This window comes from Callorhinchus milii, unplaced genomic scaffold, assembly GCF_018977255.1.
Source record: "Callorhinchus milii isolate IMCB2004 unplaced genomic scaffold, IMCB_Cmil_1.0 Scaffold3, whole genome shotgun sequence".
NCBI lineage: Eukaryota > Metazoa > Chordata > Chondrichthyes > Chimaeriformes > Callorhinchidae > Callorhinchus > Callorhinchus milii.
The window spans coordinates 31284778-31309518 of NW_024704744.1; the positions used below are offsets into that span (position 1 = coordinate 31284778).

Consider the following 24741-nt stretch of genomic DNA (forward strand, 5'->3'; position numbering starts at 1 on the left):
TCAGCACCACCGGCACCATCGGCACCATCAGCAGCAGCAGCAGCAGCGACGGCAGAGCCCGAGCCCGAACCTCCGATGGCGTCGAATGAATCCAACATGGAGCCGGCAATGACAGAGCAGGAACAAACCCTGCAGAGGGAGATCGACAAACTGCGCTCCGAGAACCTGACCCTCAAGGTACGTGTGTGTCCGGGAGCCCTCGGTGACTGTAGGCGAGATCTGGATCTGGATCTGGTGGGGGGTGTGGGGGGTGTGGGGGGCAACAATTGTTTGCGATGCAATAAAAATGACTGCACAAAAATAATTTGAATTATTGGTATTAAGCTGTAAAGGGGGTTCACTGGGCCTTACTGCAATATTGCACATAGGGCAGCAGATGTTACACTGCTAAAGCTGCAATATATATATACACATCTCTCGCATTATTTCCCTTAAACCTTGGCTTTGATGTTGCTGTGGGTTTAAATATTAGATATGAAAATCTCCCCCTTTTGTTTTTTTCCCCCCTGTCAGAGCGAGATCGAGGAGATAAGGACGGAAATGGACGAAATGAGAGACAGTTTCTACGAGGAAGACGCCTGCCAGCTCCAGGACCTCAGGAGGGAGCTGGAGCGGGCCAACAAGAACTGCCGGATCCTGCAATACCGACTGCGAAAGACCGAGAGAAAGCGCATGAGATTCGCGCAGACCGGGGAAATGGACGGGGAGCTCTTAAGAAGTCTGGAACAAGATCTTAAGGTGGGTCAATCTTTAATTGGTTGTGCACAGTTACTTCTGCAAAAGTCTAGTCTCTGCAGGTTTTCACCAGGAATCTTTGCAGCACTGTGTGTTCCCCCCATTCACCCACGCAGTCTTTGATATCATGCAACACACGTCCCTTCCTTTAGCTATTATATTTGCTGTGGTCACGATTCCAGGTCGCCAAAGACGTGTCGGTCAGACTGCACCACGAATTGGAAAACGTGGAAGAGAAACGCACCAAAACCGAGGAAGAGAATGAGACTCTCCGCCAGCAGCTGATAGAGGCAGAAATCTCCAAACAGGCTTTACAGAATGAAATGGAGAAGGTAAAGGAGGTAAGGATTCCTGATCCTTCAGTTGCAGACCGCAAAGCAGGAGACAACTGATTGTAAGGCCCTACCCCTGCCTTGTGTTTATTCTCAGGTTATTTGTTTTGTTTCTGCAAACATAATTACACCTACAAAATGCAGTCACTACACTTGACAGTACATCCTGTGAAGTGCTTTGAGACATCCTTCCAATGTGAAAGGCGTTAATATAAAATGCAAGGATTATTATTATCAGTTACTTGGCCTGAGGGATCCTGCTGTGAGTGCTAAATTACTGCCACTTCTTTTATACATTTCCTGGGTTTGTTCACAAACCATCACCACATCCCCCTGTTGTGCAGCAACTAAGGATGTACCATTGCAGTGAAGAAGATGGGGAGGTCTTTGCTTGTCTTTCTCACATTCAGTGCATTCTGGGTGAAAGTGCAGTTATTCCCTGACTACCATATCTACATTATATTTGCGCTTTATAACTGGAACCTTTTAGTTTTTCAGCTTTTTTATTATTGATCAAATTTACGTTTATGTGTAAAAAAAAGATAATTAAATTGTAACATGAATATAAATTACATTGGCTGGATGCAAAATCTACAGGAGGAATTTAATGCATAAAAAGAAATCAGCAAAATGTTTGCTCAGCTATCCACTTAAACTCTATTACTCATTATAATAATATAGTAACACCATTTTAGTATATTGTGGCAGCTCTGTATATTTTAATTACCTTTTTATCCATATTCATATCCCTTAATACCTTTACTGTTTCTAAAATTATATTTATTTAGGTTCTGCCAATATTTTTATATCCTTTGATGATATTCCTGGAGGTAAGATGAGAGAAAATGCTGGTGTATAGAGCAGATGGTATCTATGCAGCTGAAGGAGGCACAAAGAAACAGCAGATCTGCAGAGACTCAATGAGATTACAGGCCTTTAAGGAATTATGTGGGCTGATGAGCCTATCAGTTTTCAGATGAAGAATCATTGTAAAGGAATATATTTAAAAATCCAGGCATCCATTCGATACAACCTGAAAAAGAACATGTTTAGAGTTAACTGAATCTTGTCTCATGTAAGAAGTGCAAATGGTTATTTGTATTGCAAACTACAAATAGGAACTGAATTTTTAACTAATTGCAAATTAAGCATCTTTACTCTAAATGCTTCATTCAATTTCTACCTTCTATGGTGTAAAAAGCATATTACATTTCCTGATTTGGCTGTCTTACTCTGAACAATTTAACTGACCCATATTTACCTGGAAGTATTCAATAGGCACTCCTTGGAAACAACCACTCAGATGGGAGGGGATGATGCAAACAGATGTAAACTGAATAAAAATGGAGTAAAATATAGAATAAAAAATAAGACCAAGTTGAAGACTAGGTTAAAATAGACAAATTGTGTAGTTCTGATCAGTAACTGCATGACTCTTAAATTAGTGATATTGGGATTGCATACTTCATGATGTAGTAGTGCACAAATGCACATCCAGCCTGACTCCTGTTTTAAATTAACCATTATCAGTAGAAGTGGATAGAGTCCAATTTTGTCAGAAACTGTGCGTCTCCTTTGAGGCAGCACTAACAACACTAATGTCAAAGGAGGTGATCACACAGAAAACAGGAGATAACGTGTATTTGTAAATATGAAACAAATATTTTGGAGGGTAGCAGAGGCTGAGCCCTGCAAAATCTCAAGGTACTTAATACATGCAATACAACAAATTATACTTGTGCAGCGCCTTTCACGTCGGGAGTCCTGTAAATATGCGGAGTCTTGCAGCATATTGGTTAGAGCACTCGCCTGGCAAAGCGAGAGGACCTGGGTTCGATTTGCGGGTGAGGCAAAAGCTTTCCTTACTCCACATGCCTCTGCTTACCAGCAGTAACTAGGAACCTGGTTATTAGTCAAGTGGTGGATCGCTTTCCAGGGGTAATAACTCCTTTAAAAAAATGTGATCACTCAATCCACGACTGTTTGTGGGACACCGCTGTGCGCAATTGAGTGCCGCGTTTCACCCACAAAATATGCAGTCAATTCATTTTACAATACATTCTGTGAAGAGCTTTGAGACTTCTCAACAATGTGATAAGGCATTATATCAAATGCAAGTATTATTATTATTATTATATTACTCACAGAGCCTTCCAATGAACTTGTGGACAATCTGTATTGATAGTTAGTGTGGCCAAGGAATACTTATTGACTTATCTGATAGACTGGTTATGTTTCAGAAACGGAGGGAAACTCTCTGCCACCATCACTCCAGTTCCGCAGGGAAGAATAATATGATGCATGCTAGAAATTATGGTGAACCTTGAAATGTGCAGTGGATGCACTGCAAAGACAGAAGTGTGTGTGTTTGGTGGGGAGAGGTGGGTGCTTCCATATGCCTCAGTACAAATAAAAGAAAATACATTGTTTCAAACTAAAACCAAGACTCAGAATGTGAAGGAGGAGTGAGTATCAAGGAGTGAACCTTGAAGGATCCGTTGATCATAGAAAACTTTAATTGAATCACTGGATACTGTGCTCTGATACCCAGGATCATGTGGTTGGTTATCAATACCAGCAACAATGACAACTTGCAATTATATAGCGCCTTTCACACGGGTTAGCACCTCGGAGTGTTTAACAATGCTGGTGCTTGATCTGAGCCAAGGAGTGGGGTGAGATGACAGTAGGCCTGGTCAAAAAGGAAGTTCTTCAGATGTGATCTGCAGATTGGCAAGGAGGAGGCAAGGCAAAGAGACTGAGGCAGAGAGTTCCCTAGTTTTGGAGCGTAGTGGTTGTAAGCACGACCTTTGATCGAGTGTAGGCGATGAGGGATGTCCAGGAGGTCGGACGCAGCTAAGTGAAGTGGGCGGGTAGTGGAGTAGATTGTAAGCAGGTTGGAGAGGTAGGGCGGTGCCAGAACATGAAGTAATTTGTAGGTTAGTGTGAAGATCTTAAAATCGATCCATTCTGCAATAGGGAGCCAGTGGAACAACATCAACAAAAAATTACATTTGTATAGCGCCTTTCATGTCAGGAGGACGTCCCAAGGCACTGGACAAGTACTGGGGCGAAGAGGGTATGGAATTAAGTGCATGTGAGGATATGGGTAGCAGAGTTTTTAATTAATTCGATTTAATTAATGGTGGTGCTGGGGAAATCAGTGAGGAAGGCACTGGAATATTTGAGGTGGGAGGTGATGAATACATGGATAAGGGTTTCGATTGCATTGGATTTGAGGTACAGTCAGAGGTGGGAATGTGGCAAAGGTGGAGGAAAGCGGTCCTGATCAGGGACTGGATGTGAAGTAGGAAGGACAATTAGGGATCAAACCTGATGCCAGGTTACACAGAAATTCAGCGAGTCTGAGGGATAGGCTGGGGAGGTTCCGTAGCCACACATGAGGAGACATTGACAGGAGCCAAGAAAATGTGTCAAGTGTGCTGAGTAGTATAAATACAATACAAATTTACAATTATATAGTGCCTGTCATGTTGGGAGACTATTGCAAGGTGCTGGACAGTCCAAGGTTTGCACACAAGATGGGGTGCAGGGGAACATATTAATATAGACATAGTAATGATGTGAACAGAGCTCTCTTTAATTCATTGTGTTTATTGATGATTATCATTAATTGGTCATTTAAGTTTGAGCCCTTACTTATTTCCTTGGGGGAGGGAACGTAAGTGGGGTCTCCTTGGAGCTGAATTGTGTGCAAGATGGCATCCTTGGCAACAGAATGTCAAAAGCAAATTAGGCCTAGGTTGCTGTCTTGGTCATCTGATTCTTAAACCAGACAGATCTGCAGGCACTATTGAAGACACCCCAGCCTGTCTGAACTCATGGGCAGGGATTCTTCCCATTCAGCTACTGTTAACCCTGTGAACCAAAACCCAAATAGGCTGGATGGTCCTAGCTGGACAAGCAGCAGGAAGCTGGCCAGACAATGCTCTCGATGGAAAGCTGTACAGGTTTAGGTAGTTGAACTCCAGCATATCCCCAGCAGTCCCCAAGATGTGTCTCTCTCCAAGCTGCACCTCATACTCTCCAGAATTAGAATAGCAGGGTGCATCTCTCCAGGGAGAGTGCACACATTTCATTCCAGTGTCTGGCTGGCCTGGCTCAGTGGTAGCACTCTCTCCTCTAAGTCAGAAGGTTGTGGGTTCAAGCCCCACTTCAGGACTGGAATCACATTGTCTAAGATGATACTCCAGTGCAGTGCTTGGGAAATGTTGCCTTGTAGAAAGTGACGTCCTTTGGGTGAAAAGTTAAACCGAGATCCCATCTGCTTGTTCAGGTGGACGTTAAAGATCTCAGGACACTATTCAAAAAGAGAAAGGGGTTTCTCCCCATGTCCTGGCGAACACATCCCCCAAGTACAATTTGTCATTCATTTTGTGGCTGTTCATAGAACATTGCTGTGCACAATTGGCTGCTGCATTTTGCCCACAAAATACGTAGTCAATCTATTTTATAGTACAGCCTGTGAAGCACTTTGAGGTGTCTCAACGAGTTAATATCAAATGCAAAGATTATTATTATTATTTCAATCAGGGAAATTTCCATGTGTAAATGGTGCATGTATGTGGATTGCTGTCAAACATGGTGATTGGTTCCTGCATGTGTCACATGTGACAGACCAAAGGAAATAATGGTGATAGATAATTGTATATCTTACTCTGCTGTGTTCCTCAGCTAAAGGAAGACTGATGGGAGCAGCATGGGAACAAATAGTATGCACTGCATGTCCTGCTATTTATTCTCTCTTTTGCTTTCTTTCTCTCGTTCTGACCTGCTGCTGAATAAATATATGTCACTGTATTTTACACTCTATCATGTGATTCTCCAAAAATGGTTAAACTAACAAAGCTTGACAGATGAGAATATTTTGTTCTCTGCTTGTCTGTCAATTTACTTTCCTTGCGGTTCCTTATGTTTGTATGTACTTCTTCATTGTGTAGGTGTTTGTCTCTCTCTCCTGCTCTTTCCAGTTGTTTGCTTTCTCAGTCTACTCCACCTCGTTCTCTGCTTTTGTCATCTAAAGGTTAGATCACATTGGATGACTAACAAAATCTGTGTGGTGGCTTCTGGGAGGAGTTCTCCACCATGGGAGCTGTGTTGTGGTGGGGCAGACCATTTTCACTCAGAGATGCATATATCCAGTTTAACACTGAAAGGTGATAGGCAGACCATCTTGCACTTTACTTTGGTCCTTGAGCATCTTGAGTTGAATACAAGGGAACTATTGCGGTCTATATGAAATCCAGCTATCTAATTCCATGAATGTAGTGTATATAGAGTCTGAACATCTGGAATAAATAAAGTATTCTCAGGAAAATATTCATTTTGAAAAAAGCTAGGAGGGAGAGTAAGTCCATATCCTCATAAATAGCTCTCAATATAGGGAGGCAGTTGGTCTGGTATAAATGATACAAATTAAGAGTAATTGTTCCTTAATGAACCAGAAGTTTGCATTGGTTTTGTTAAAGGAGAATTATTATGAAATTGATAGATACAAGTATTTAGTCCAATCCTTGCCTCTGACTCAGTATTTGATAGCTCAATAAATGACCAAATTGCTGCATGCAATCCAAATCCCAAACTTGGGTGGAATGTCAAAAGAACGTTAACTGTGTATAGGGGCATATTCTTGGTCTGGAATTGAAATTGCTTTGTATTGCTGGACTAGCAAGAATGTCAGTAACCAGTAGTTCAAAATCAATAGGACAAACAGCAAGGGGATACTAACTTCCCTTGAAATGTTTCTTGACAGCTCAAAAGATGGAAAACAAATCTCTGAGAAACCACTGATGATCAGGGATGAGAGTAGAATGAGAAGAACCATTTGGTGAAAATGTCTGCAAACCTCAGGGCATCAGAAAAGCCCATTGAATTGGATCAAATACATTTTCAGCATCCGGAGAGAGACAAACCAGATTTCTTAATCATAGAATCTGTGCTGTGTTTAATATTAGAAACTGCTGGGCATTGGGATACGATTACTGCTCACACCGATCAGATCTCACTTTACAAATATAAGTTTCAGATAATTCAGAATTAGAAATTTTGATATATACTAAATCTTTGATGTATCATTTTATAAGTATGTGGATCTTTCAGAGGCACAATATGATGGGTATGGGGATGATGTACTTGCCTTTTCTAAGAATTAAAATAATTTGTCCTATCTATTCATCAATCTGGTCTGGAGCCTGTATCAAGTAGTGTATGAAAAAGCTCTGATCAGTTCACAAGTTAAAGTGTTTTTATATACAGAGGAGCTCATTATAGTGCACTATAAATATATATTATTATTATTATTTCTGCCTTATTTGCTAATGGCAAGTGTGGTACATCTGGCTTCCAGCACTGGTTAGCCAGCCTCATGTATAAGAAAATGGCAGAATTCTTGGCAATCAAGTTACCACTGACATCACTTCCTTTATACCAAGCACAGAAGAATCAATAGCTATTTCCTCTATTCCGGGCATCAGTGCTACGCACAGGAAGCATTGCTGACATCACTTACTACATCCCACAAAGAAAGTGACATTAGTACTATTCATGCAGATTGCATGGGTGTGTGCAGTGTGTAGGAAGTGGCCACCATCTATTTTTCCACATCTCACTTATAGCACAGTGGGTGAAAAATTGACTGTTAGAATGAGGATTCCATCTATATGTAGCAGTCACCAAGAAGATCCTTAGGGCATAATGTCCTTAGCTGCTAATCTAGTGAGAATGGCCCATGATACCTCATTCATTGTATGTACACGTTTTGTACATTTCACCTGCTGAAACTGAACACCTTTCAGATATCCATTAATCCGAGATAGAGTTGCCATTCTGTCTGATCTGTGAAGATTGTAGGAGACCCAGAGAAATTCCCAATTAACCTTCTCTGGATGATTTTCGAATCATTCACCTATTTAATTGCCTGAGTAGCTCGATTGGTTTGTTGTTTTCGCAGGACAGCAGCCAAGAGAAGCCCTGGCTTGCCTTTGTGCTTGTGAGAGGGAGCTGCAGTCAATCTAATTAAATGCTCCATTTGAGAGGTCAGGAGGGAGGGAGCTCCCCCATGCATCAAGAAGTGTTAGAGAACCTGTTGAGTGGCTACTCTGCTTTGCACTCCTCCACTGTTTCAGAAGCACGTGCCTCCAAAAACGGAGTTAAATAAATGTGAGTCTGTGCCAGAAACACCAAAACCCAGAGGAGAGAAACATTGAGGTACCATCTGCTCAACTCTCCTGTGGTATCTGAGTAAGGTAAGAACTACTGAGGCGTGATCCACTTATTCTGTAAAATCTATTCTGTGCATATGGATGGCTAGACACAGTGAAATAAATATTGCTAGTGTATGACTTGTGCGCACTGGACAAAAGTGGTCTAAGATTTTGATTGTATTACTTGTATTTGACACTGTGAATGGGAGCCTGCATAGGTTGAGAATGGTCTCAGACCGAATCATCATTATCCTGGCATCTTGTGCATCCCTAAGGACCATTAAAGTTGGTTGTTATCATTATTATCCACAAATTAAAACCCTTTTTTGGTGGGGGTGGGGGAGAGGATTTGGCAACAGATGTAAATTATTCTGGCACCAAGTAGCATACTGGGGTGCAAGAACATGTCCTGAAGTATATTAGATTCATACATCTGTGCACTTGCCCAAAGTTTCAGGGTCACCTGGGAGCTCATGATTTGTATGTCACTTGGAGGATTATGATGTGTGCATATCCTGCGAGTTGAAAAAAGCTCCCCTCCCCCCAATCACCCTCAAAAAAGGCAAGAGAATTTAGGAGAAGTTTTTCACCAAAAATCCTTGTTTTCATGGTGAAAATTGGTTAAAAACTGATAAACCAGGCTCTCATACATTGCTATCCAGAAGCTGCCATATGAAACTAGTGAGCCATTTACTATTCAATTTATGCCCTCCTCCCTTTGTAACAATCTGTGGACTTCTTGTGGGAGTTATCTGTCACAATGGTGACTGAAAACTATGGCTGCTTTAGATAGAGGGCCCATAGTAATATAGGAGCACAAGGAAGTCATTCAGTCTATTGAGGCCAATCCATGAGAACATATAAAAACATAAAGATTTGCTAGGCGAAAGAAGATCAAGGTCCATCGAGTTTGCCTTCTATCATCCTGGCAGTCGCTTAACATGTGTCCCAAATTATATACTGTATCCTGAGAGATTATTTTCTAGCAAACATCTATCTAATTTGTTCTTGAAACAAATGACATTTTCTGCTTCCGCCATCTCCCTAGGAAGCCTGTTCCATAAGTTTACTATTTCCTCACTAATTGAATTTGACCCATGGAAACCTTTATTTAGCACATTCACTCTCCCGCTATGATGTGCCCATTTTAATTTGTACACTGTATCCTGATATTTTTCACATTTTACCTTGTTTCCCACATTATTACTAACACCTCTCTGTCAGCATTGCTTTTTGCACACATCTCTTAGACGTTCAGGTTTCCCCAATATGCATGTATGCCTTGAGGCAATATTAGTAGCAATATTAAAGCATTAATTGGAGCTTTTTTCTTCAATTTGTGCCAGAATACTCAATGTCCTGTATCTGCTGATGCTCTTTGTCACACGTTAGCAGTCTTGCCCTCACCACATACTGAGGGCTGTATTTCCTTATGAAACTGTGCCAGTATCATTCCATCAAGATACCAACTAGGACTTGCAAGATCTCTTCTAAAAAATGACTTTTGCATTCTTGTCAACATGACATTTGTGTGTTTAATTCCCCTGACACTTCACAGCTGTAATCTCAGACTATTCAAATGTTATTGAGGTTGAAATGCTCCCTACTTCTGATGTGGGAAAATGCTCTTTATTCCAGTTCATCAGGATTGGTTTCTACATTTTGGTTAATACTGGATTTGATAAAATTTTCACAAAACATAACCTTTTTTTCTGAAATGAGGAACATGGACTCCTACATCATTATCAGTGACTTCCAGTAGCATTTTGGTTTAACAGCCACATTAGATTAGAGTCACAATCAAAAGGGAATTTGATAATCACTGCTTGTAAAAAAAACAGAAATGGATATGGTGAAAGAGTTGGACAGTGGGATTAATAAGAAAGAGCAAATTAGAAAAAATAGCTATTAGTGTCCCAGAAACAATGGGCCAAATTACCTCCTTCTGTGTTGAAATTTCTGTTTTTATGTAATTGCCACACTACCACTGAGTTAACAACAGGATTGCTGACTGTATTTTGTAGTTTAACAGAAACAAGTGGTATTGCTTCATTAGTTTAGAAGCAGGACTCACTGCAGTCTGGTATTGAAGCAGTTTGTATTATTTTGGACTTGGAATTGTTTCTTCAGTGTCACTAATGCTGGACTTTTTCTCAAGTTAAGTAAGTGTTAGATAATTCTTTCCCTTTCTGACTACTTTGAAATAACTTAGAAACCCAGAACTCTACCTTTCAGAAGACAAAAATGGAGATCACACAAAATATATACATGAACAGTGCCCTTTTTACCTATTTGATCACATGCTTCCAGAATAATTCTCCCCCTACCCCTTTACTATCCCCCATTACAACATCAAGCCTTGTTTAAATTGAGTTTGGCTGTAATCTGTTCTAATTATTACTGACTCTTGTCAATGGACCTTTTTGTTTTGACCCTTTTTCCTCTGTCTGTCCTAAAATTGCCCTTGAAAACCCTCTACCCCTCTCGGCATGCCTTGTTAGTGTATCTGAATGTATTGCTTCAGCTTTATTTTCTTCATCCCATTTCCGCTGAATTGAAGGTCCTCTTAATTGAATGAATGGTATAGCCAATAATTCAGTACCAGTAGCTAAATCACTTATTTCTGCTTGGTAAGCCAGAATTTTAAGGAAATGCCCTTTCTACTTCTGAGGCCTTCCATAGCTATGAATTATGAACCACTCTGAACAACATTCATTTAGTCTGTGTAGGATACCAGCCAGAATATAGAGTTTGCGTTCTCACTGATCTTCGTTGGGATTGAAATCATTGAAAATCAGGCATCAGCTTGCTCTGTAGATTCTTGTTTCTGAGTCAGAAGATTATGGGTTTGAGTCCTACATGAGGACTGTGAGTTTATAGTCTGGGGACTTATTGCATTGTCCCAGGTGCCGTCCTTTGTGTGAAACAAACTAATCTCCCTGTTTTTTTAACCCGTTTAGATAGACGTTAGAAGATCCCTCAGTGCTATTTGCTAAGAGAAGGGAGTTTCTCTCTGCCGGCGTCCTGGCCGGGAATCTCCCAAATAAAGTTGGTCATTCAGCCCAGTGTTGTTCTTGTGGGACGTAACTGGCCAAAATTGGCTGACGCATTTGTACAGTTTATGGTAAAGATCCTGTGAAACATTTTGCGATATTCTATAATAAAAATGTGGTCGCTCGGTCTATGACTCTTTGTCGGATGCTACTGTATGCAATTGGTTGCCAGGTTTTGTCCACAAAATTCAGTTTACAGTATGTTCTGTGAAGCTCTTTGAGATGTCAAAATGACCTGATAAGGTGCTATATCGAATGCAAGGATTATTATTATTAAAGGCCAGGCAGATAATCCAGTGAAATGCTGGGAGGAATACTACATTGTAAGAGATGTCATCCTTTGCATGAGATGTTAAACTGAGGTCCTGTTTGGCTAGACAATAAAGATCACAAGGCCCTATTTGAAAATAGAAGGGTGCTGGTCCTGGCCTCCAGTTAAAATGTGTCACAAGGGTGAGTAGGACATTATTGTTTGCACATTAGCTGCTGCAATTGCTATAGCATCTCAGTCACAAAATTTTGCACAAAAAACTCTGAAAGTGTGATGAGACATTTCAAAGTGATAGGGTGCTATTATCAAATGGAAGCATTATCAAAATGCATATTATGTTAAGTTTTATAAAGTGTAACTGAAATCGATCTGACCACGTAACTATCAAAGTAAAACTCATTGTTATCTCTTTACAATCTGATTACAATTTTATTAAACGCATTTTTCATAAAACTATCCTGCATGTATTTACATGGAAGCAGATGGGACAAAATAACCCATTGAAAGGATGCATACATTAAGATGGAGTCATGGTCATTAAATAGATTGACTATCAAATAACAATTAAAGTGATTTAAAAATGGTAAAGCAACTTCCGTTTAGAAATACCATAATGTGATTAATGTATCTGAATGTATCATTCTGAGTGTATTTCTTCATCCCATTTCCTCTGAATTGAAGGACAACTTGACTGTCGGTATAACTGGACCCATAGTTAAATCACATATTTCTGCTTGGAAAGCCCGGATCATAAGGAAATCACTTCCCTTAGGGCAATTTCTTTCACAGCATATGAATTATGCAATTTACTTTTTTACTTTGAATGACATCTGTTTAATATGTATAGGGTACCACAAAACAACAACTACAAGATTGCATCAATAGAGCGCCTTTCACGTCGGGAGGACGTCCCAAGGAGCTGGACAGTTGGGTCAGGACCCGAGCAGGGGGGAAATGGTCAGGGTGAGGGGAGGGAAGGGAGAGAGCGAGGAGGGGTTAGAGAGTCGAGAGGGGAGCTGAAGCACGGTTGAAGAGAAAGGTCTTGAGACCGGCCTTGAAGGAGGAAAGGGAGGAGGCGGCGAAGGCACTGGGGGATAGAGTTCCAGAGCCTAGGGGCTGAGAGGCTGAAGGCCCAGCCACCGATGGTAGGGCGGTTAGGGCAGGGGATGTGGAGCAGACCGGAGCCAGAGGAATGGAGGGTACGAGCAGGTAAATAGGGGGATAGTAGGTCAGAGAGGTAGGAGGGTGCAAGGCCGTGAATGGCCTTGTAGGTGAGGATGAGGATCTTGAATTCGATCCTCTGGGGGATGGGGAGCCAGTGGAGGCGAGCGAGGGTGGGAGTGATGTGGTCGTGAAGCCTGGTGCGGGACAGTACACGAGCTACAGAGTTCTGAATGACCTGCAGCTTGTGGAGGGAGGTGCCGGGAAGGTTGACGAGGAGAGAGTTTCCATAGTCCATCCTTGAGGTGATAAAGGCGTGGACCAGAGTTTCAGCAGCGTGAGGGGTGAGGTAGTGCCGTAGTCTGGCAATGTTCCGGAGGTGGTGGAAGGCGATGCCAGTTTTGGCGCGGTTGTGGGGAAGAAAGGACAGCTCAGGGTCGAACAAAACACTGAGGTTCCTGACTGGCTTTGAGAGGTGGAGAGTGCAGCCTGGGATGCTGATGCTGTCAGGATACAGAAGTTGTCAGCTATACATCTGACCTGACTTCTATAATTCTTTGAAACTGTTTGTACCCCACATCCGTGCCATGACCTGCTCTGCCTTCCCCCAGCTCCGCAACATCACCCGGCTCCACCACTGTCTCACACCGCAGGCCACCGAAACCGTCATACATGCATTCATTACATTCAAGCTTGACAATAAAAAAACTCCTTGTTTGGTGGCTTCCCCAACTCCTGCCTCCATAGGCTGTGGATCATCCAGAACTCTGCAGCCCATGTCCTCTATCGCATCAGGCTCTGTGACCCTATCACCCCCATCCTCGTCCGACTTCACTGGCTTCTCATCACACAGAGGATACAGTTCAAAACCCTGGTCCTTGCCTTCAAAGTCCTCCATGGCCTCGATATTTCCCCCCCCACCCCACCTCTGTGACCTCCTAATCCCCTACCAACCTGCCCGCTCCTTCTGGCCTGCTTCACGTCGCCTGCCTCGCCCGCCCCACCATTGGCAGGTGGGCTTTCTACCACTCTGTCCCCACCCTCTGGAACTCCATTCCACAGTCCCTCCACCTCATCCCCTCCCTTGCTTCCTTCAAGACCCATCTCAAGACCCTCCTCTTCGACCGTGCTTTTGATCATTCTCCTCCCCCCCCATGGCCTCCACCCTCCCCAATCCCAACCCTCAGCTCGGGTCCAAAACACTGACTGTCCAGCACCTTGGGATGTCCTTCCGACATGAAAGGCACTTAAATGTAATTTTGTTGTTTTTAAATAAATTCTGTTATATGAATATATGACTTGATCAGACTACCTATTACCTCAGTAAGAAATGTTTTCTCTCTTGTTGGCAGTGTTTTATTGACCATTGGTTAATCTTTTTATAGACTTCCTCAAAACGCAGAGGGAGTAAAGATCTGCAAAAGTCTGAGAAGAAAACCCAACAGGCAATTCAAGAGGTAAAGTGATTGTGTTTAGACATATAGCATTAGTGAAGCTGCTATCAAGAGTAAAGATTCTGCTGTAAAGCAGACCTACATTTAATCAAAAAAAGTTTGTAAATCTAAACTATTTTCTACTGTACAGGTTTGACCCTTACATTATCATTGTGTATTCCTGTAGCTCAGTGGTTAAAGCAGTCGCCTTGCAAGTGAGAGACCTGGATTCAATTCCCGGCAAGACAAAACCTTGGGAAGTTTCCTTACTCCACACATCTGATAATAAACCCTCAAGAAAAATAAATTGGTCACTTCAATCCACGACTGTTTGTGGGATGCTGCTGTGTGTAATTGGCTGCCGCATTTTGCCCACAAATATACAGTCAATTCATTTTACAGTATATTTGTAAGAAGCGCTTTGAGACGTCTAGAAGACGTGAAAAGCACTATATCAAATGCAGGGATTATTATATTAGTATTAAATTCATAAAGACCAGTTCTATAAAAAGCAACAGAAGATTCATAGGGTCAGAGTCAATGTAAATACAACAAGAGTGCAACTCCATTATAACAAAGTGTGTTAGAACTGGGGGATGCTCATAAGGCAGGTGCCCTGTGGACCCATCGCCAACTTCCCACGTATTAAAATATGGCTGACTTCTGGATGATTGGGTTGCTGTTAACATCAATTCCTGCATGCTGTGCTTGTGCAGGAAGTGACAATATACAGCCTAGTTGGTTTGGTTATGTATTGTGAGACCGGCACTTGTATCATGCAGGAAGTAATGTCACTGACGACCTGATGACCCAGAAGTCAGCGATATTGTTTTTATATGGGAGGCCAAGCATTTTTCTGCACACATGTGCTGTCGCATCGTCATGATGTGGAAAGACTGATTGTTGTAAGGTGGGATGGCATTAAAAACAGGCCCTACTGTATAGTATGTGAATGAGAAGGTGGGGCAGTTAATGTGTGTACACATTTGTGGCTTCTGCAGAGAGATTACATCTCAGAATGTATATATATATCAGTAGCCCCTACAAAGAAAATCACATTCTAAGGTATACACCTGTTGATGACTTTCTAAGGGTTAATATTCTCAGAGGAAGGTTGATAAGGGATGAACATGTGAAAAATATACACTGGTAAATCAATGGTTTTGCACCACTTAGTTGATTTGCAATTCTAACAATGTTATCTTTGCCAAATATTATGAGTTGTAATTAACCATTTTCTTTCTTAAGGTAGAAATGTTTTTTGTTTATTCTTAACTAGGAGGACAACGACGATCTAAAATGTCAACTCCAGTTTGTCAAAGAAGAAGCGACCTTAATGCGGAAGAAAATGGCAAAAATTGATAAAGAAAAGGACAGACTTGAGCGGGAGCTGCAAAAGTACAGGTCCTTTTATGGTGATCTGGATAGTCCTTTGCCCAAAGGTGAAGCTGGAGGACCTCCTACTACCAGGGAAGCTGAACTCAAACTTCGCCTCCGTTTGGTGGAAGAAGAAGCCAATATACTGGGAAGAAAGATAGTTGAGCTGGAGGTTGAAAATAGAGGCTTAAAGGCTGAGTTGGATGATATAAGGGGTCACTATGAAAAAGAAGGGGGAAGCGGTGAAGATTATGTTGGTCCCGGTGGCGCCACTTTCCGGGATCAAAGTGAAGCTGTTTCAGAGCTAAGACAGAACTTGCAGTTAGTTGAGGACGAAGCTGAGTTGTTGAGACGAAGCCTGGCTGATTTGGAGGATCAGAACAAGCGGCTCTCGACTGAAGTCAATAAATACAAGTATAAAACAGGGGGTGCCCAGGACGCATCTAGGAATAACGATAATTCCAAAGTTACAGACCTCCTCCAGGAGGAACTCAAAGCTGCCAGAATGCAGATCAATGAACTAAGCGGCAAAGTCATGCAGTTGCAATATGAAAACCGAGTGCTGATGTCCAACATGCAGCGCTACGATCTGGCATCCCACTTGGGCATTCGCAGTAGCCCCAGAGACAGTGACGCAGAAAGCGATGGAGGGAAAAAAGAAAGCGATGACGATTCTCGCCCCCCTCATAGAAAAAGAGAAGGGCCTATCGGTGGAGAAAGCGACTCCGAGGAAGTTCGCAACATCAGATGCTTGCAATCTCCACCACGGTCTTTGTTCTCTACTGATGGAAGATTGCTTCAAAAAAACCTCAAAGACAGGCAGCAGATGTCCGACATAAGACTGGAGGCAGAACGACTGAGCAGAACTATAGATCGGCTGATCAGTGACACAAGTACCATCATAACCGAAGCAAGAATTTACGTAGCAAATGGTGATCTTTTTGGGAGAATGGAAGAAGAGGATGAAAGCGGCAGGATCAGAGAACATGAGCTTCTCTACAGAATCAATGCTCAGATGAAAGCGTTCAGGAAGGAACTACAAACGTTCATAGACAGACTAGAAGTTCCGAAAACATCTGACGAAAAAAATCAAGAGGAACCTTTGTCCATCAGTCAGGTAAATGAATATTGAATATGCAATAGAGGTAAATATTAATATATTCAATGTATTAATAAAATTGCTAGGATTTGAATTGCTCAAATATGTTATTGGTCAACATTACATAGTAACTATCAATAAATTTAACAAGAAAATGTACATAGCTCAATTTTAGAAGCATTAAAAACAAATTCCTTGATTAATGGTATAATTAGTGACCTAAAAGCACTATATTGTTCAGATAGGACACTATAGAATACTGCAATGATTCTTGTTAAATCTGTAATTATAGCTCTCAGATGATGGCAGTTCAAATAAGCTAAGGCATACATAAAGTTTAGCAGCAGTTGTATTTATGTAAATTGCAATAATTTGAATATTTGATTTAGAACATTGAATTAATGACATAATATTGTGGTATATACATTGTGTATTGTAGGAATTCAAATTTGTAATTGTTGACTTATGTGTGTTCTTCTTTAATAATAATTCTTGCTTTTTGTATTTACCTGTCCAGATGTTTCAACCTATTATTTTACTTATTCTCATCCTTGTATTATTTTCATCGTTGTCTTACGCTACCATATTTAAATTAGTTTTTCTTTTCACACTTTTCTTTGTTCTGTAGAATCCCCATCTTCTTCAGTGTACTACCTTTTTAGTTTATTTTGTTTATTTTAATACCCCATCAAGAAAACAACCAATACAAAATAATACACACCAGGATCATGAATCACCATTTGCAAGGCTTTGTAAAATACTGGAGACTAACAATTTTTCAACATGGATTATTACATGCAACCATTTGGTAAGTGGTTTTATAAAGTGATCCTCTCTATGACTCTGTGATATTGGAATATGAACTTTTGAAACATCTTTGCTCTACTCTTCACTTCATGTATGTTACTTATAAATGGATAAAAAAAACTACTTGTCATGCTCTGCAGAAATAACAGTGAGAACAAGAATCTTATTTCCATCAGTTTGACACGACAGCATGTCTCATCACACAAATTACTTTCTTGGGTTATGGAAATGATAGAAATATTCATATTTTAATTCTAAACATGCTAGAAATATTATTAATGGAATACACCATAGCCAACCATGTGATGCTGTAAATATCTTCACCTGTAAAATAGGTACGAGAGTCACTTGTTGTTTCCTGTCTACTTCCAGTTGTACTTTATATCTGTGTAATTCAGACAATTTAAAGCGGAGTTGGAAATAAAGTGGTTTGGCTTATGTAAATTACCTAATCAGCCTCACTTGTTGCAGACAGTTAATATATCACAAGACTGACTGGCCCACTGTTTCAGTATGTAGTTACTCACATACACTACTGACTATGAAATATGCTAATTCTAGCTGTATGAATAAATTTCTGATCATGTCAAGAAAGCATGTCACCCTCCTTAATTGTGTGCACATATAGTGGGATTTTCCTGTCATAATTTACAGTTATAATTATAATTTACACTCTAATTTACAGACAATGGTAGAGTCACTGGTTGTTTCCTCCACAAGTAGTTGTATTTTATATCTGTGTAATTCAGACACTTAAAAGTATTGTTGGCAATAAAGTGGTTTGCCTTCTGCGACAGAGATATTGGGGCTTAAATTCCACTAACCTCTAACAATAGCAATAGTGAAAATGAACATTATTTTGTGTGATCAGATTAGGTTAGACTTTAGTTGGATGGAGATCAAAGGTCCAGAATAAAGGAAAGAAAATAATTATTATTAGTTGTAGTTACCAACTTCCTGCTTAGAGGAGAGGGCAGACAGAAAATACATTATTTCTACATGTAATAGCTGGAATCTCAGTCCAAGGTATATAAATCATCATCATGATACGCAAGATTGTTATTACCAAAGCTTATTCCAGACCAACAAATAGTTTGGACTACAACAAATAGTGTTTAACTTACACCTCAGAGTACAAGGTGCCATATAGCTTAATGGTACTAAGAATAGAACAAATACCCCCAACTGAATGCCATCTGTTAATTATATCCGAAGACACGTCTTGTTGGCTTGCATGTCAATAATTTTATTTAATGACTTACTTGGCAGATTTTAAAGCATTATATTCCCATTATACGTACACATTGTTAAACGTGCTGCTTAGCAACAGGAGGAATGTCTTTTCTATTTGAGTTTTGTATCCTATGCTGGGTTTTGCTCTTCTGCATTTGCTACCATGTACAGCAAATATACACAAACAATCCCTTGAAACAGGTCCTAACTGTAAGTACTGCCTTTTGCGCTTGGTCTTGAGCCAAGGAGAAATATGTAGCATGGCATATTGCTTCAAGACTTTGTAGAAAATTAAACCTTTTGTATAAGTACAGAGGAAATCATCCACTTAGCCATATTGTCATTCCTTCTGTGTACTAAATTCCCCAAATGGATGCAAAGCCAGTTCTATATAAACCATATTGATCATACATAAATACCAAGACTGGTCTTGGAGTGGGGGGTGGAGGGGAATAACATTTATTAATAATAATCCTTACATTTGGCATCGGACCTTTCACATTGGAAGGATATCCCGAAACGCTTCACAGGATATAAAGTAAATTGTAGTGATTGTGTATTTTGTGGGTGAATTTAACAACCAATTTCCACACAACAGTGTCCCACAAACAGACATGAAGTGATTGACCAGTTTTATTTTGGGGGATTGTTGGCCCTTCTCTTTTCGAATAGTGCCATGGAATCTCTAACATCCACCTGAACAGGCAGACAGGACCTCGGTTTAACGTCTCGTCCGAAAGACAGATTTGTCATTTGACATTTGTCCGACATGTGCATTTTACAATCTGAATTGTATGCAAAACTGCTTTTTCATGTTAGAAACAAGACATTTTTAAATGTTATAATATTCTTGGTATGCTTCATGTATACATTGTAATATTATAGACACAAGCAGAATAATTGGTATGCAGCATGTTTTTGTGTCTAGAACTGTGGTCACCAGAAGGAAACCACTGTAAAAAATGCTTCGTGTTTTATCATTTTTATTCAAATACTCCCACGTATAAAATGAACATAGATGCAAATAAAAACATTTTAAAATACCAACTGACATCTTCTTTGGTAAATACAGTCAAAAATATAAACATAGAATGTTAGTGTTGTATTGTGTGAAGCGCTTTGAGATGTCTCAACAACATAAGGCGCTATATCAAATGCAAGGATTGTTATTATCATCACAGAACAGATCAATTCCAAGATCCTCTCTTTCGCCTACAAATCCCTTCATGTCCTGGGACCTCCATACCTCTACAACCTGCCTACTCCCTTCTCTACCAGCCGCCACCTCCAATCAGCTGGCTGACTCCAGCTCCTACTTGTCCCTCGTCCCCTCCACCATTGGAGGCTGTACTTCCAACCTCTACACCCCGTTACTTTGGAACTTTCTCCCTCAGTCCCTCAACTTGCCCCCTCCTTCCCCATTTTCAGAATCACGCCTGAAGACCTTCCTCTTTGAATGTGCTTACAGTCACCTTCCCCTCGGCTTGGCGTCAGGCACTGCCATCATAATCGCTCTGACACTACCCTGGGTGAAGGACGCCATATAAATGCAAGTTGCCAACCTGTACCTAAACTCTCCAGGATTAGGGAAAAGCATGCATCTCTATGGCGATACACTTTCAGCAGTTTGGTTTGAACACATAAGCCTAGTGATGGGTGTGCTATCAACAAAGTGCAAAATCAACGCAATGCTCAGGAGATTAGGTACAGCTTCAGCTACCTTCACCCACGAATTAAAAGAAAACATATTTGCTAGCTCCCAGTTCTAATATTCAGTTACCAGCCTGCTATCATTGATCTGCCACCACCTCTCTGCAAACACCCAATGCTCATGATCTCTTACCTATTATACAATTTACATTTATATAGTACCTTTTAAAACAACAACTTGGATTTATATAGCGCCCTCCACTCCGGACGGTGTCTCAGCAGGAGGATATCTCAAAGCAGTTGACACTGGGAAGAGGAAAAATTACCAATAGCACAGTAAAACAAATCAACATCTTGCCTCATCTGCCTTATGACCTGACTGAGGCAAGCTTAAATAATAAGTGACCAGTTCAGTAAACATTCTCAAAAACTGAGCAGCTCTCTCGACCCACAGCCTTCTTAAAAGGGATGAAGCCTTCTTGCTGTTGGTTCTCTTAAAGTAATCACATTTGTTTGTTGAACTGGTCAGTAAAGCAGAGTGGAATGAACGGTAGACTCCCTCTCGAGCCCCAAAAGGGTATCCAGCCTTGCAACATCAAACATTTGGCTGATAAAAAAGTGTATTGCTAGTGAAATCCTGGCATTGTTTAAATCACAAGATTGGTCTGGGTAAAGATGACCCTTTGGCCCATCCAATCTCATTCTTCCAGAACAACCAAGTTTAGCAACAATCTAATTAAACAGCATTTCAAGTGAATCTATTATAATGTGACCTTAACTAACTATACTTTCTGTGGAATTCTGATCATTATCTCAGAATATGTGCTAAACACAATTGAGAATGTATAAAACTTGTACCTCCACAGCCACATTGAGTTATTGCCACTCTGAATGCTATGTAAAGTTGCCATGTTCTCCTGAGAACTGTAGGTTATTCAGGAGTACAGTATCTTGGGTTCTTTTACAGAGCAAAGGAACGTCGGAATCGAACCCACCCTCTGTGGCAATTTTAATTGTGCAGTTTCTGAGCAACGCAGGTCTGCAGTTCTCCAGGGCATTGCTAATGACAGCAAAGCCAGCCTGGCTCAATGGCAGGACTTGGAAGAGCAGACCAGTCACTGGGGGCAGGGACTCTTCCTACTAAGCTCCCGTTACCCTGTAAGACAAATCCCAAGAGGGTGGTCCTAACTGTACAAACAACAGGAAAACTTGCCAATGGGAAGCTACGCTGTTTTAGCTGGTTAGACTTTAGCAGTATGCCAATGCACACACTGGGGCCCCCAAACCTTGGCTTTTGCCAACCTACGCCTAATGCTTTCCGGAATTAGGTAAGCAGGATGCGTCCCTCCAGGGAAAGAGTGCGCATTCCATTCTATCTCTAAAATTTCCATGTTTTGGTGGGATGCATGGAATTTTCAATTTGATTTGGATACTCTTAAGCATGGTGATAGGTTTCCACATATGTCTGGCCAAAAATAAATAGCCTAGTGGTCATTCTTCACATTTGACCCATTAAAAGTACAGTTTCTATACAACTTAGTTATCTTATACAAATATCAGAAAGCATGATCGTGAAAACATCATTTGGCCCATCAACCCTGTTCCCTCCACGTCTACCCTGTTCAATTCACTTTCTGTAGCCTCTGGGGAGGGGAAGGCTTAGCATCTTCCAATTGCTAGAACAAGATCACTGCTAACAGTTAGTGCTTGATCATGATTAGGGAGTCACTTGATGGTTGCGGTGTGAATTCAGATATTTTGTCTTTTCGCCCACAATATACACAGTCAATCCACTTTATAGTATATCCTTTGAAGCACTTTAACACATCTCAATGATGTGATAAGGCACTATATCAAATGCAACTATTATTATAATTTCTCAGTAATCATCTGATTAATATGCATTGTAGCTTGTAAGATGAACAAATGCGGCTTTGAATGAATGAATATTCACTTTAAGCATTGCCACTGGTGCATTGAAAAGAAACCGTTGTGTGCTTCTATTTTTGTGAGTGGAAGGAAAACTGTCTGCCCATTTTGTCTACAGAATAGTGTATTTTTTAAACAGCGCAGTATCTCTGTAGCTGTTTGCATGAAAGAGTAAATGTTTTGGCAGCACGCAACCTTGTAAACTTGAAAATCTAGGTTGTAGTGGAAAGGAATGAAAAAATATGGGGAACAACAGATACAAAATTATAGTCAGAATTGAACAGTGCAATAAGGAATCAATGATAGATTGGATTAGAATTTTCAACAAGAATTATTTGTTTCAAATTATAAAATAGTTTTATTTAAAATATTGGAATGTTCTGACAACTCGGTGAAATGATGGTTGAAGCGGTGTAAAGTTGGATATACTGATTGTTAAAGAATATTATTTTTTAGATTGAACACTTATGACAGCCAAATAAGTGTTTGGTTTTGAGGTATTATTATGTCCACTTATCCCTGTGTATTTTCTCCACCCTTTTTGGTATGATCAGGCCACATATTTCCTGCAGCAAAGAGGCTGGTTGGCAACTTACTTTCATGTCCTTGTGCACATTACTCTTAATAGTAATATTCATAATTGCGAGCTCAGTTGGTAGCACTCTTGCCTTGGAGTCAGCAGGTTGTAGGTTCACCTTATAACACCTCATTTGCCTCCACCCTCGACTCCAGAACCACAGCGGTCCTGACAGATGTCTGTCAGACATCAAGTCCTGGATGAGAGCTAACTTTCTTCAGTTGAACATCAACAAGACCGAAGCTCTCCTGATTGTCTCCCATCAGCGCCTCCACTCCTCAGGCACTGACAGTATCACCATCCAGGGATGCATACTCCACCTCATTGAGCCAGTCCAGAACCTTGGCTTCTTGTTTGATGCTCAACTATCCTATCTACCCCATATCTGTGCCTTGACCTGCTCTGCCTTCCCCCATCTCAGCAACATCGCCCGGTTCTGCCATTGTCTCACACCGAAGGCCACCGAAACCCTCATACATGCATTCATAACATCCAGGCTTGACTATGCAGACTCCCTGCTTACATAGACTCCGTGACCCTATCACCCCTGTCCTCGCCCGACCCCACTGGCTTCCCATCACACAGAGGATACAGTTCAAGATCCTGGTCCTCATCTTCAAAGCCCTCCATGGCCTTGCTCTCCCCTACCTCTGCATCCTCCTATCCCTTACCAACTTGCTCGCTCCCTCCATTCAGTGGGCTCCGGCCTGCTTCATGTCCCCCGCCTTGCCTGCCCCACCATTCTGCCCCAACCCTCTGGAATTCCATCCTGCAGTCCCTCCACCTCGCCCCTTCCCTTGTCTCTTTCAAGACCCATCTCAAGACCCTCCTCTTCGACCGTGCCTTTGATCACCCTCCTTTCCTCCCTGCCCTCCCGACCCCCAACTCGGGTCTGAAACATTAATTATCCAGCGCCCTGGGACGTCCTCTCGATGTGAAAGGTGCCATACAAATGAAATTTGGTGTTTTTGTTGTTCAAGCTGCACATGGGGATATCTAGCTCAGTCTCAGCTGACACTTGGTTGTGCTGAGGGTACACTGCTTTATCAGAGGTGTTGCCCTTTGGATGAGAGATTAAACTGAGATTCCACCTGCTTATTCAGGTGATTGTTTAAGATCCTATGACAGCATTTAAAAAGAGACGAGGGATTCTCCTGGTGTCCTGGTCAACGATCCAAATTGGTCATGCACGCCATGGCTGGCTGTGGGATATTGGCTGCTGTGTTTACCTAGAAATACACACTTTACATTAACACCTGTCAAGTGCTTTGAGGGACATGGAGTCCTGTAGCTCAGTGGTTAGAGCACTCGCTTCGCAAGCGAGAGACCTGAGTTCAATCCCAGGCAGAGGGCGAAACCTTGGGCAAGTTTCCTTACTCCACACGCCTAATAATAATCCCTCCAAAAACCCCAAACAATAATAAATTGGTCATTTTCAATCTACGACTGTTTGTGGGACATTGCTGTGCTCATTTGGCTGCCGCGTTCGCCCACAAATATACAGTCAATTCACTTTACAGTGTGTTCTGTGAAGCGCTTTGGGACGTCCTCCTGACGTGAAAAGCGCTATATCAAATGCAAGGATTATTATTATTATTATTATTTTGATGACATGATAAGTATGAAATGCAAGGATTATTATTTGTTGACAAACTCTTAAATGGTTTGCAGTACACAAGGAGACTATTCATCCAGTGGTCTTCAACCGTGAAGGTACATGACAGTGACTCAGCGATGACTGTCATACCATCTGATTTTTTCCCCCATAGGACAGTGGATGGAGGGTGTGATCTGGCTTCTACTCAGCCCTTTCCTGTAGCAGCAGAAATCAGCAAACCCATCAAAAGTGAACCTCTTCAGC

The 24741-nt window shown here is 41.3% G+C and overlaps 1 protein-coding gene across 2 annotated transcripts; it reads left to right on the forward strand.

Annotated features, from left to right (window-relative positions):
* LOC121848570 (protein SOGA3) lies at positions 1 to 24741 on the forward strand. Of its 2 annotated transcripts, XM_042333396.1 has the most exons (7): positions 1 to 177; positions 514 to 738; positions 918 to 1076; positions 14161 to 14232; positions 15488 to 16702; positions 17313 to 17492; positions 24650 to 24741. In XM_042333396.1, the coding sequence occupies exons 1-7, from the start codon at positions 76 to 78 to the stop codon at positions 24668 to 24670; spliced, it is 1974 nt and encodes a 657-aa protein (XP_042189330.1). In that variant the 5' UTR covers positions 1 to 75; the 3' UTR covers positions 24671 to 24741. The 2 variants fall into 2 exon arrangements, with proteins under 2 accessions (XP_042189330.1, XP_042189331.1); XM_042333397.1 differs by lacking the exon at positions 24650 to 24741 and having other exon boundaries at positions 17202 to 17369.